Raw genomic sequence first — 13,136 nt, 5'->3', positions numbered from 1 at the left:
TCAGACCGGGGTGTAGGTGTGTGTGTATGGGGGGAGGGGGAAAGAGAGAAAGAAACTGGGGGGGGGTGTCTGTCCTTCAGGTCAGCGAGGTCCAGGACAGGCCGGAGCCCCCCCATCCCAGACACAGCCTGATTGGCCGGGGCCGTGAAATGGGCGGGGAAAAGAGGCTAATCCTCCTCCCCGCTCGCCAAATTTGGGTCGCCTAGGGGGCAGAGCTGTGGGCAGAGCTGGGTGGGGGGGGGCTGCGGGCACGGCTGTGGGCACAGCTGGGTGGGGTGAGCCGGGCAGTGGAGCCGGGGCAATGGGCATCTCGGGGAGGGGGCCGATCGCCTTCTCTTTCCTTCTCTTACTCCTGCTTCCCCTCCCGCCGCAGGGAGTCAGCTGGATCTGGGGCGGTAAGTGCCCGAGGGTACCCTCAAAAAAACGGAGGTTGGTGGGAGGGGCAGGCCTTTGGGAAACCCAGAACCCTCTTCCTGCAGGCACAACCTGACTACATGCAGGACACACAAAGAGCTCTCTATTTTTCTCTCCTCTCTCTGTCTCTGCCTCTTTCTCTCTCTGCTACTCCCGGTGGGCTGGTGGCCCGGGGTCACAAGGCCCAACGACTTCGGCCTCCGGTGACCCGGGCTCCTGCAGGGGCGGCGGGGCAGTCTTCCTTGGGCCGTCCGGGGCAGCAGGGCTTGCCAGCCCCGGCTCGGGTCCTGGTTCCCGTTACAGAGGGTGATGCCAGGAAGAAGCCCCTGAGCCATAACCAGCCCTCGACCCCTCGCCCGCTGGGCGCCCTACCTAACCCCTTTGTGGGTAGTGGCCTGGAGGAGGAGGAGGAGGAGGAAGAGGAGGAGAAGGGCCAGGTGGGTCCCTGATTGGGGGCGGAGGGGAGCCTGGAGAGGACCGTCGTGGGTATGTTTGCGGGGGAGGCAGCAGCTGTCTGAACTGCTAGGCAAAAGTCCAGAAAACGCAAGGACCCTTTCCCATCCCCTAGCCCGACCCTCTCCAGGCTTCTGTTTTCATTCATTCATTCAATCGTATTTATTGAGCGCTTACTGTGTGCAGAGCACTGTACTAAGCGCTTGGAAAGTGCAATTTAGCAATAGAGTCAATCCCTGCCCACAACGGGTTTACAGTCTAGAGAGGGGGAGACAGACATCAAAACAAGTAAACAGATATCATTTTAAATAAATAGAATTATAGATAGATATAGATAGATAGATAGATAGATAGATAGATAGATAGATAGATAGATAATGTGCTGTGGGGCGGGGAGAGATGGGGAAGAGCAAAGGGAGGGAGTCAAGGTGATGCAGAAGGGAGGGGGAGCTGAGGAAAAGGGGGCTTAGTCTGGTTAGACCTCTTGGAGGAAGTACGCTTTCAGTAGAGTTTTGTAGGGGGGAAGAGTGATTGTTTGGTGGATTTGAGGAGAGAGGGCATTCCAGGCCAGAGGTAGGATGTGGGCCAGGGGTCAGCGGTGAGACAGGCAAGATGGAGGACTGTGCGGGCTGGGATGTAGAAGGAGAGAAGGGAGGTGAGGTAAGAAGGGGCAAGATGATGGAGCGCTCCTCCAGCATTGTCTTCCTGGGTTTACCCTTTCAGACCACTCTAGGACCCTCTCCAGACCCCTCTTCTCCCTCCAGCACGCAGGTAGGCTGGGCTAAGGCCCGGGTTGGGTGCAGGGGGCGAAGGATGGATCACCCACCCAGGTCCCTGCCCTGGTTCAGCCTCCCTCCACTGCGGTGGCACTCCCTCCTCTTAACGGGTTGCCATTCTCCCTACCTGAAGTTGGTCCGGCGCCTCCTACCCCAACCCCACCCCTCAACAGCTCTCTCCTGCCCCCCCCTTGCCCCTTCCAACTCAGTGACCCTTCAGAGTGTGCCTGTCCTGCCGGAAGGCCAGAAAGCACCAGTCAAGAGTGGGCACAGGGCACGAGGCACAGGGAGGGGGCAGAGTTGAGGAGGGGAGGATCTTAAAGCTGGCCCGGGAAGGGAGAGTGAACTGATTGGGAAGTGGGGGGATCCCGGACCCCCTTTGCTTTCCTGCCTTGCGTTTCTGCCTCCCTCCCCGCAGGGAGAGAGAGGACCGCACGGACCCCGCGGGGTGGCCGGCTTCCCTGCGGAGGCGGGCCCTGTGGGGGGTCTGCGTCCCCCCGACCTCCAGGGCCCCCCCGGCCCGTCCCGTCCCTGTCCGGCTCCAACACCGCAGAGAGCAGCCGCGCCTGAAAACCAGGTGGGACAGAGAGGGGGCCTGGAGTGCGGGACGGGTTGGGAGGAGGGGAAGGGGTGCTGCTGACCGCTGGGAGAGATGAAGAGAAGGGGTGCTGCTGAGCGCTAAGAAGGGAAAGGAGGAGAAGAAGGGGTGCTTCTGCATGCCGGGAAGGGGAGAGGTGGAGAGGAGCAGAAGGGGGGCTTCTGAGTGGTGGGAGGGAAAAGAGAGGGAGGAAGGAGCGGGTCTGGAAGTGCGGAGACTCCAAATCCAACTGCCCTTGCCCCTGCTTTACCTTGCCCCTGTCCCTCCTCTGCCCTGCCCCTGCCCTGCTCCTGACCTACCTCTACCCGTATCCTGCTCCTGCCCCTACCTTTCCTCTGCCCGGTCCCTCCCCTGAGCCTCCAGCCCTTACCCCTCGTGTTGGCGGGTGCCAGGGAGAAGCCGACCACATACCCCTCTCTTCCCTCGCCCCTTTCCAGTGCTGGCGGGGCCTGGCGGGGCTGCCGGGCCCCCCCCGGCCCACAGGGTTTTCCAGGCTTCCCCGGCCCCCCAGGCCCCCAGGGCTACCCCGGCCACGAAGGAGTCTCAGGGCCTCAGGGGCCCCCTGGCCACACCGGGCACCCGGGGGCGGATGGACTCCCCGGTGCCCCCGGGATGCCAGGCTCTCCAGGGCCCCAGGGCCTTCCAGGGCACTTCGGGTACAGAGAGGGACCGCCCGGACCTCCGGTGAGAAGGGGCTGGGGGGCGCTGGGGGGGGGATGAGGACTGGCCTCACCCACCCGGACCGTCCCCTACTCAACGCCGGGTTTCTCCCCTAACCAGGGACCGAAGGGAGAGTGTGGGGAGCCGGGGTCCCCGGGGGTCCCGGGGCGGATAGGAGAGCGGGGGTCGGACGGCCTGCCCGGGCCCGCGGGTCCGCCCGGACAGATGGTCAGTGACTGGGTGAGTCTCCCGGGGTCCTCCCTCCACCCCTTGCTTCCCACCTGTCCTCCCCTTCGGCTTTGAGGGGCCCCCCTCAAAGGGAAAAAGGGGGAAACTGAGGCGGGGGTGACCCTCGCCCTGTTGGAGAGATGCCGGTCCTTCTCACCACCACCCAACCTCAGCCCGGTGGGTACCGGACCCCCAGACCAGCGGTGTTCCGGAGAGGGGAGAAGCCCCTCACTCCCACCCCCTTACCCCCCACGCTCTCCGAGGTCGACAAGGCGGTCACTGAACTCCAGGGGGGGAAATCTCGCACACAGATCCCGGGGCAGAGGCTAGCAAATCTGGGCAACCACCCCAGGAGTTGGATTGCCCCGGGGACCTGGGGAGATGCTAGTGGGGAGGGAGATTTTAGGGGGGCCTCGGAGGCTCCACGGAAATCTCCCCCCGGGGGTCGACCTTGTCCCCACCCTGCCCCACTGGTCGCCCCGGCCTCAAGGTCCACGGCCGAGCCGGGCTTGGCTGAAAAGGGCGAGTTGGAGGAGGCAGATGGTCCTTTGGGGGTGGGGGGAGAGAGGGACGCCTCCCCCCAAACACCTCAAAGAAGGAGCTTGCCTAGTGACAACCTCACTAGGAGTCAGAGGACGTGGGTTCTAATTCCGGCTCCGCCACTTGTCAGCTGTGTGACCTTGGGCAAGTCACTTCACTTCTCTGGGCCTCAGTTACCTCATCCGCAAAATGGGGATTAAGACTTTGAGCCCCACGTGGGACAACCTGATTACCTTGTATCTATCCCAGAGTTCAGAACAGTGCTTGGCACAAAGTAAGCGCTTAACAAGTACCATTATTATTATTATTATTACCTCCGTCTCCAGGGGACCTCAGTCCAGACTCAGCTCTTTCCACGCCTGTCCACCGGGACCCCGGGTGGGAGGAGGTGGAGGGAAGACGGGGGTGGGTTTGGGACTCCCGGGTGGAAGCCCCTTCCCCCTGACACGGCCTGTTGGCAGACTCTCAACTCCCCTGGACCCTCTCCCCTCGGCACGTCCGAATCCGGAGCGGTGAGGTGGTCGCAGGTAATGATATTAATAATAATTATGGCATTTGTTAAGTCTTTACTGTGTGGTGGACACTGTAGTAAGCGCTGGGGTGGATACAAGCATAGCGGGTTGGTCACAGTCCCTGTCCTTCGTGGGGCTCACAGTCTCAGTCCCTATTTTACAGATGAGGGTAATGAGGCCCAGAGAAGTAAAGTGACTTGTCCAAGGTCACACAGCAGACAAGTGGCGGAGCCGGGATTAGAACCCATAACCGATCCGGCTGCCGACGGGGCCCAAACCAGGGTGGCCTCGGGGCCAAGACTCGCAGAGGGGACACAGAGCCTCTGGACTCCTGGGTCCTGAAGTGGATCCTCCAGAGCCAAGTTGAGAAGCAGCGTGGCTTAGTGGAAAGAGCCCGGGCTTGGGAGTCAGAAGACGTGGGTTCTAATCCCGCCGCCGCCACTTGTCTGCTGTGTGACCTTGGTCAAGTCACTTCACTTCTCCGTGCCTCAGTTAACTCATCTGTAAAATGGGAATTAACACTGTGAGCCCCATGTGGGACAACCTGATTACCTTACATATACCCCAGAGCTTTGAACAGTGCTTGGCACATAGTAAATGCTTAACAAATATCATATAATTATTATTATTAAGTGCTTTCCTATCCCTTTCCTATTGCTGCCGGGCGGGTGGGGATGAGGGGGCTGAGGAAGGGGGTGCGGGATCTTAGGGAGTAGGGAATGGGGGTGGGAGGCAATCGGGTTGAGGGGGAAGTGGGAGCTGAAGGAGAGTGGGCTCAGAAGGACCCTCCCCCCACAATCCCTGCTAGCATTGATGCGCTGCGTGGTTCCCTGCACCCCCTCACCCACTGAGCCTCCTCTTCCCAGCCCAACACCCCCCGACCCCCGACCCCTTCCCCGCAGCTGCAGAGCTGGGTCTTTCCGTCCCGGGAAGAGATGGGCCGAGCCGGGCACATGGTGGGCGAGGGCAGCCTGGCCTACGTGAGAGACGGCAGCGGCGGAGCCTTCATCCGCACCCGCGCTGGGTGGCGCAGCCTTCGGGTACCATCCCCCTTCCCCACCCCCAAATGACCGACCCTCCCCCCACCCCCCTTCAATATGATTCGCCCTCCCCTCACCTCTCATTCCTTCATTCAGTCATTCAGTTGTAGTAATTGAGCCCCTACTGTGTGCAGAGCACTGTACTAAGCCCTTGGGATAGTCCACTACAACAATAAACAGACACATTCCCTGCCCACACGAGTTTATAGACCCCTCACCCCCTCCCTCTGAATGATTGACACCCCATCCCCCGCTTCTCTCCCCTCAGCGTGGCTCAGTGGAAAGAGCACAGGCTTGCAAGTCATAAGTGGTGGGTTCTAATCCCGGCACCGCCACTTGTCAGCTGTGTGACTTTGGGCAAGTCACTTAACTATTCTGTGCCTCAGTTGCCTCATCTGTTAAATGGGGATTAAGACTGTGAGCCCCACGAGGGACAACCTGATCACCTTGTATCTCCCCCAGCGCTTAGGACCGTGCTTGGCACATAGAACGCACTTAACAAATAAATTGATAAATAATGTTATCAGTATTAACATTATTATTATTGTTCCCTCCCCCACTCCTTCCCTCGCCTTTGGTGTGACTGATGTCCCACCTCCCGAAAGCCCCCTTGGTGAGGCTAACACTGCATCTCTTAGTGATATCCTTCCTCCCATCATTCCCTCAGCCTCCTCCCAACCTCGGGTCAGGCCCTCGGTCCATCCAGGCCAGGATTCGATCCAGGATTAACCCTCCCGGAAACCCACCCTGTCCAACACCTCTGACCCTCCCTCAGTGTCTCCGCCCGGACCATCCAACACCCCTAACTCTCCCCTCTCCATCTCTGACTCCCTCCAACACCCCTAACCTCTCCCCTCTCCATCCCTGACTCCCCTCCAGTGACCCAGCACGGACCATCCAACAGTCAGTCAATGAATTTATTGAACACTTACTGTGTGCAGAGAACTGTAATGAGCGTTTGGGAGAGTACAATGTAACAATATAACAGACACATTCCCTGCCCACAGTGAGTTCACAGTTTCCCTTCTCCATCCTGATTCCGCTTCAGTGATCCAGCAAGGCAGTCCAACACCTCTAACTCTCCTCTCTCCATCCCTGACTCTCCCCCAGTGACCCAGCACAGACCGTCCAACACCCCTAACTCTCCTCCTAGAATGGTGTTTTCCTGCTCCATTATCAGAGTTGAGTTTTAGGCTGGACAGACGGAGGCCTGAGCCAGGATGGTGTTGCTCGGGGCCTGATGACTGTGTGTGGTGGGGAGTGAGGGGTTAGGCTGCAACTGGACTGTGATCCCCAATTTCCCTTCCTTCTCTGTCCAGATGGAGGACCCTGACCCTGCGCTGGCCAGTGATGACCCATCGGAGGCTCAGCGCAGCAAGGTAAAGCTTCTACCAGCAACAGGTCTTGGGATGGGAGAGTGGGGTCTGCGCTGGATGCCCAGGACTCCCAATGCAATCAGGCCGTAGGTCTAAAAGAAACAAAATCAGTTCATCCCTGTCGTTGGGTTATGGGGGCGGGTTGGGAGGTCTCTGGGTTGAGAACTGGGGTTTTGGGACCCCCAACCCCTTCTGCCCACCAGGATTCGATCTGAACTCCCTGCTCTGGTTGTGCCTTTCTAGGGATTGCCAACCCCCTGGCCCACACCCAAGGGAAGACCCCAGAGATTTCCCTCGGTGAGAATCCCCATTCCCCACTTTCCCCATCGGCCCTCTCCGGAGACGTGCCCTCTGTGCCCACTGGAACGGCTGTGTCCAGGAATCAGCGGGTTGGGGGCATGAGGGGCATCACCCTGAAGCGCCCCCCGGGAGCTCTAGGGTGGCCCGACTCCCTCTCCCCTCAGCTCCGGTTGGTGGCTCTCAATGCCCCTCTTCCCGGGCACCTGGGCGGGCTACGAGGGGCCGATCTACAGTGCCACCAGCAGGCACGGGAGGCTGGACTGTACGGGACATTTCGCGCCCTCCTGGCTGCCTCGGGCCAGCGCCTGGCATCTCTGGTGCACAGGGCAGACCGGGTCCTGCCCATAGTCAACCTGCAGGTGAGTGCCCTCCTCCCAGGCGGCAGCACCTCCCCATCCTTGGCACTGCCCCACCCCCCAGCCCAAGCCCCGCCCCAGCTTTCCCCGGGGTTGGCAGGGTCGGGGGTGGAGAGATGGGGGTCCGTGCTGGCCTGGCACGCTCAGGCTCCCCACCCCTTGCCCTCTCCCCTGCATCTCCGAGCTCCGTCAGCCCAACCTCACCCTCACCCCCAGGGCCAGCGGCTGGCCAGGACCTGGGAGTCGCTGTTGGAGAGCAAAACCCGCCGTGCCCACGGCCTCCGGGCACCCATCTACACCTTCGACGATCGTGCGGTCCTGGAGGACCCCCTCTGGTGAGGGAGGGGCCGGGATATCCGTGACCCACAGACCTTTCTCTTGTGTGGGAGTTATGGGGAAAGGGGCATAACGGTAATTATTATTATCACGTTTGTTAAGCACTTACTATGTGCCAAGCACCCTTCTAAGCGTTGGGGTAGATACAAGGTAATTGGGTTGTCCCCCATGGGGCTCACAGTCTTAATCCCCATTTTACAGATGAGGTGATTGAGGCACAGAGAAGTTAAACAGAGAAGTCACACAGTAGACGGATGGCAGAGCCGGGATTAGAACCCACGACCTCTGACTCCCAAGGCTGTTTCTATTAAGCCACGCTGTTTCTCCATAAATTATGGATCTATGCAGAAAGTGCTGTGGCTGAGAGGGGTGAATGAAGGGTGCAAATTAATTCATTCAATCATTTATTGAGCATTTACCATGTGCAAAGCAAAACTAGGCACTTGGGAGAGTACAATACAACAACAGACACATTCCCTTCCCTCGGTGAGCTCACCGTCTAGAGAGGGAGACAGACATTAATGTACATAAATAAATGAATAAATAATGGATATACACATATGTGCAAATAATATGAGCAGGAATTTTAGATATTTATTGTTATTTATACTCTCCCAAGAGCTTAGTGCTTTGCACAAAGTAAGTGTTGAATAAATACAATTGAAGAATAATCATGGTATTCGCTAAGCGCTTACTATGTGCCAGGTACTCTACTAAGCTCTGGGGTGGTTACAAGCAAATCCAAGTGCGACCCAGATTCCAGTCCCTCCCCGGGCTGCTGGGGAGCGCCCCTTCCTGATCCGCCCCTCACCGCACATAACCCTGTGTTTTCCAGGACCCAGAAAGCAGCCTGGATTGGACCCAGCCAGAAGGACAGCCCAGGTCCCCAGGGCACCTGCCAAGACTGGAGGATGGGCAGCGGGGTCCAGGGTCTGGCAGCCCGCCTGGATGAGAGAGAGTTCCCGCGCGTGGCATCCTTGGACTGTGCTGAGTCCCTGGCCGTCCTGTGCATCGAGATCGCCTTCCCTTACCGGGACACGTGATGACGGACAGATGGGCCTAGGGGAAGCCAGGAGTCCCGCCCTTGTTGAAAATCCAGGGCTTGGTCGTGCTCCACCCAAGGCAAACTGGGCGGGAGGAGGCTAGGACAGTACACTCCCAAGCACTTAGTACAGAGCTCTGTACATAATAAGCATTCAATAAATACCATCGACTGATTGACTGTCCTGCCACTTTCCCCCAACACTCCAGTGCCCCGGGACCTGATTATCTTAAATTTATCCCAGTGCTTGGCACCTATCAAGACTGCTTAATAAATACCCTAATTATTATTATGGTCCATGCCCAGCCGGGCTCAGAGAAATATACAATAATTGCTGCTTGCTGCACAGTGGGTGGAAGGGCATGGTTTGGGGGAGAAACAAGCTCAGCTCAGCAGTGTGGCCTAGTGGATAGAACATCGGCTTGGGATTCAGAGGACCTGGGTTCTAATACTGACTCAGCCATTTGCCTCAGGCGGGTTATTCTCCCCTCCTTCAAAGACTTATTGAAGACCCATCTCCTCCAAGAGATCTTTCCAGACTAAGCCCCACTTTTTCTCATCTCCCACTCCCTCTGCATCACCCTGACTTCCTCCCTCTGCTCTTCCCCCTTCCCAGCCCCACAGCACTTATGTACATATCTGTCATTTTATTTATTTATATTGCTGTCTGTCTCCCCCACTCAAGGCTATAATCTCCTTGTGGGCGGGGAATGTGACTGTTAATGGTTGCACTGTACTCTCCTAAGCACTTAGTACAGAGCTCTGCACACAGTAAGCACTCAGTAAATACCACTGAATGAATGAATGAATTGCTCGGCCCTCTCTCTCAGAGAACAAACCCAGTGACGACTGGGCTTGAGACTATTTCCCTTTCAGCAACCGTCCTTCCAAGTTCTTTCACTTTAAATTTTAAATTTGAGCTGACGAGAAGATATCCAAGTAAAGCTGTCTGGAAGGCAGGAGGAGATGCACGACTGGAGAGAGGGAGAGAAATTAGGGCTGGAGATGGAGATTTGGGTATCAACCAAATAGAGGTGGTAGGTGAAGCCATGAGAGTGAATGAGTTCTCCAAGGGAGAGGGTGTAGATGGAGAACAGAAGGGGATCCAGAATTGAACCTTTAGGGACCCCCACAGATGGGGGTGGGAGGCAGAGGACGAGCCCAAAAAGCAGACTGAGAATGAGTGGCAAGACCTCCTCCAAGAGGCCTTCCCAGACTGAGCTCCCCCCTTTTTCCCTCTGCTCCCTCTACCCCCCTCTTCACCTCTCCACAGCTAAACCCTCTTCTCCCCCCTTTCCCTCTCCTCCTCCCCCTCTCCCATCCCACCCCCTCAGCACTGTACTCGTCCGCTCAACTGTATATATCTTCATCACCCTATTTATTTTGTTTATTTTGTTTAATGAGATGTACATCACCCCGATTCTATTTATTTGCCATTGTTTTTATGAGATGTTCTTCCCCTCGACTCTATTTATTGCCATTGTTCTTGTCTGCCCGTCTCCCCCGATTAGACCGTAAGCCCGTCGAAGGGCAGGGACTCTGTCTGTTGCCGACTTGTACATTCCAAGCGCTTGGTACAGTGCTCTGCACATAGTAAGCGCTCAATAAATACTACTGAATGAATAAGAGGAGAACCAGGAGAGGACAGAGGTAGTGAAGCTAAGATTGGTTAACATTGCTAGGAGAAGGGGGTGGTTGACAGTGTTGAAGGCAGCTGAGAGGTAGAGGAGGATTAATTCAACTCAATTCTACCGAAGCACAATCTTGACTAAAACGTTGGTAGGAAATGACCCTGTTTGGATAGAGGACTGAACAGAGAGGAAAGAAGGGCCTGTGCACACATCGGAAACTGTGACCACAACAGGAAGATTTGTTCCTAAGCTTTATGAAAAGGAGACCTCCCCTTTTTAGGAGAACGCTGCCCCTTCCGCCCCAACTGTCGCCCTCATCTTGGATAGAGCACGGGCCTGGAAGTTAGAAAGTCATGAGCTCTAATCCCTGCTCTGCCACTTGTCTGCCGTGTGACCTTGGGCAAGTTACTTCACTTCTCTAGGCCTCAGTACGTTCATCCGTAAAATGGGGATTGAGACTGGGAGCCCCGCATGGGACAAGGACTGTGTCCAACCTGATCTGCTTGCTGCATCCACCCCAGGGCGTAGTACAGTGTCTGGCACAGAGTAAGAACTTAAATACCGCAATGGCAATTATCGTTGTTATTACTAGAACGTTCTTATTATCGGACCACTAGATGGAGTTGGCGTTTTGACAAACAAGTAGCAACCGAGGGTGTCCTCCTCCTGTCTTTCTCTAACACGTGGTTCATTCATTCATATTTATTGAGCGCTTACTGTATGCAGAGCACTGTACTAAGCGCTTGGGAGAGTACAACAATAAACCAACACATTCCCTGCCCAAAACGGGCTTACGGTCTAGAGGGATAATTATGGTATTTGTTAAGCGCTTACTATGTGTCAGGCACTGTACTAAGCGCTGGGGTGGTTACAAGCAAATCGGGCTGGACACCATCCCTGTCCCACGTGGGGCTCACAGACTCGATCCTCATTTTACAGATGAGGTAACTGAGGCCCAGAGAAGTGAAGTAATTTGTCGAGGTCACACAGCAGACAAGCGGTGGAGCCGGCGTTAGAACCCATGACCTTCTGACTCCCAGGCCCATGCTCTCTCCACTGTACTAAGCGCTTGGAAGAATACAACATAACAATAAACAGACACATTCCCTGCTCACAACGAGCTAGCCCTGCATCTCCTGTGGGTCTCTCAGCCTCAGTTTAACTTTCTGCAAAATAGTTATAAAAACTTCATCCACCCCCAGCATTTCCCCTCTCCATCAGCCCCGCTGGGTGACGAGAAGAGATCTTCATGTTAAGGGCTTTGAGATCTTTCAGGAGGCCTTCCCAGACTAAGCCGCCCTTTTCCTCTGCTTCCTCTCCCCTCCTCATTGCCCAACCTGCTCCCTTTGCTTGAAGCCATGAGAGTGGTCCCTCTCAGCACTTGTGTATATATGTACATATTTATAATTATAGTTCTGTTAACTTTTATTAATAATGTGCATATACCTGTAATTCTATTTATTTATATTGATGCTACTGATGCCTGTTTACTTGTTTTGATGTCTGTCTCCCCCTTCTATAGTGTGAGCCCATTGTGGGCAGGGATTGTCTCTATTTGTCTCTGAATAGCAATAATAATTATATTATAATTAATATTATAATATATACTATAATATATAATCTAATATGTTGCATCTAATATCATATATAATATTATAGTATAATAATGATGTTATTTGTTAAGCACTTACTATGTGCCAAGCACTGTTCTAAGCACTGGAAGAGATACCAGGTAATCAGGTTGTCCCATGTGGGGCTCACAGTCTTTAATCCCCATTTTACAGATGAGGTAACTGAGGCACAGAGAAGTAACTTGCCCAGTGGAAAGAGCCCAGGCTTGGGAGTCAGAGGTTCAAATCCTGGCTCAGCCCTTTGTCAGCTGTTTGACTTTGGGCAAGTTTTCTCTGGGCCTCAGTTACCCCATCTGTAAAATGGGGATTCAGGCTGTGAGCTCCACATGGAACAACCTGATGACCTTGTATCCTCCCCATGCTTAGACCGTGCTTTGCGCATAGTAAGCACTTAAGAAATGCCATTATTATTATTATTATGGATGGATGAATCCAACCCCCCTTCCCCTTCCCCCTTCACCTCCCCTCAGCTAAGCCCCCTTTCCCTCTGCTCCTCCCCGTCTCCCTTCCCCTCCCTTCTGCAATGTGCTCATCTGTATGTATTTTTATTAGCCTATTTATTTTGTTAATGAGGTGTACCTCCCCTTGATTCTATTTATCGTGATTATGTTGTCTTGTTTTTGTCCATCTGTCTCCCCCAGTGAGACTGCAAGCCCGTCACTGGGCAGGGATGGTCTCTATCTGTTGCCGAATTGGACATTTCAAGCGCTTAGTGCAGCGCTCTGCACATAGTAAGCGCTCAATAAATACTATTGAATGAATGGATGGATGAATGGATGGATGGATGAATAAATGTTAAGGGCTTTGAGATCTTTTAAAGGTAAAGCCTCCTCTCCCGCCTCCTCTCAATAAATACTATTGAATGAATTAATGCTTGGCTGGCTGGCTGGATGGATGGATGGATGGATGGATGGATGGATGGATGGATGGATGGATGGACGGGTGGATGGGTGGATGGATGCTAAGTGCTTTGAGATCTTTTAAAGGTAAAGCCTCCTCTCCCGCTTCCTCTGTCCCGCCTTCTCCTTGCTCGTCTCCCATTGGCTGTCCTCAGCGGCGGCCCTCCAATCCCGCGAGGGCTCCTCCGAGCGCCGCTGGGCGGCCCCGCCCCCTCCCCCGGCCCCCTCCCTCCGACGACGGCCATTGGTCCATTCGAACGGGCCTCCCCGGGCGCTCATTGGCTCTCCTCCGCGGCTCCGCCCCGCGACCGTCCGGCCGCGCGATTGGCCGGGCCGACGCGGCG

General features: G+C 55.4%; 1 protein-coding gene across 1 annotated transcript; it reads left to right on the top strand.

Moving 5' to 3' along the window:
• Window positions 1-274: 274 nt before the first annotated feature.
• Window positions 275-8,834, top strand: LOC103168599 (collagen alpha-1(XV) chain-like). Its single transcript, XM_029075736.2, has 12 exons — window positions 275-395; window positions 718-851; window positions 1,591-1,638; window positions 2,062-2,220; window positions 3,022-3,141; window positions 4,131-4,196; window positions 5,084-5,221; window positions 6,541-6,600; window positions 6,841-6,894; window positions 7,062-7,256; window positions 7,470-7,588; window positions 8,425-8,834. The coding sequence occupies exons 1-12, from the start codon at window positions 302-304 to the stop codon at window positions 8,630-8,632; spliced, it is 1,395 nt and encodes a 464-aa protein (XP_028931569.1). The 5' UTR covers window positions 275-301; the 3' UTR covers window positions 8,633-8,834.
• Window positions 8,835-13,136: the final 4,302 nt, after the last annotated feature.

Source organism: Ornithorhynchus anatinus, chromosome 11 (assembly GCF_004115215.2).
Source record: "Ornithorhynchus anatinus isolate Pmale09 chromosome 11, mOrnAna1.pri.v4, whole genome shotgun sequence".
Classification (NCBI taxonomy): domain Eukaryota; kingdom Metazoa; phylum Chordata; class Mammalia; order Monotremata; family Ornithorhynchidae; genus Ornithorhynchus; species Ornithorhynchus anatinus.
This window is presented reverse-complemented; position numbering and strand designations above follow the sequence as displayed.

Bases quoted from the DNA above. Each gene is read 5' to 3' on its own strand.
- LOC103168599 (XM_029075736.2), top strand. From the start codon at position 302: ATGGGCATCTCGGGGAGGGGGCCGATCGCCTTCTCTTTCCTTCTCTTA. The intron at 852-1,590 runs GTGGGTCCCTGA...TTACCCTTTCAG, and splicing joins AAGAGGAGGAGAAGGGCCAG to ACCACTCTAGGACCCTCTCC. The intron at 6,601-6,840 runs GTAAAGCTTCTA...GTGCCTTTCTAG, and splicing joins CGGAGGCTCAGCGCAGCAAG to GGATTGCCAACCCCCTGGCC.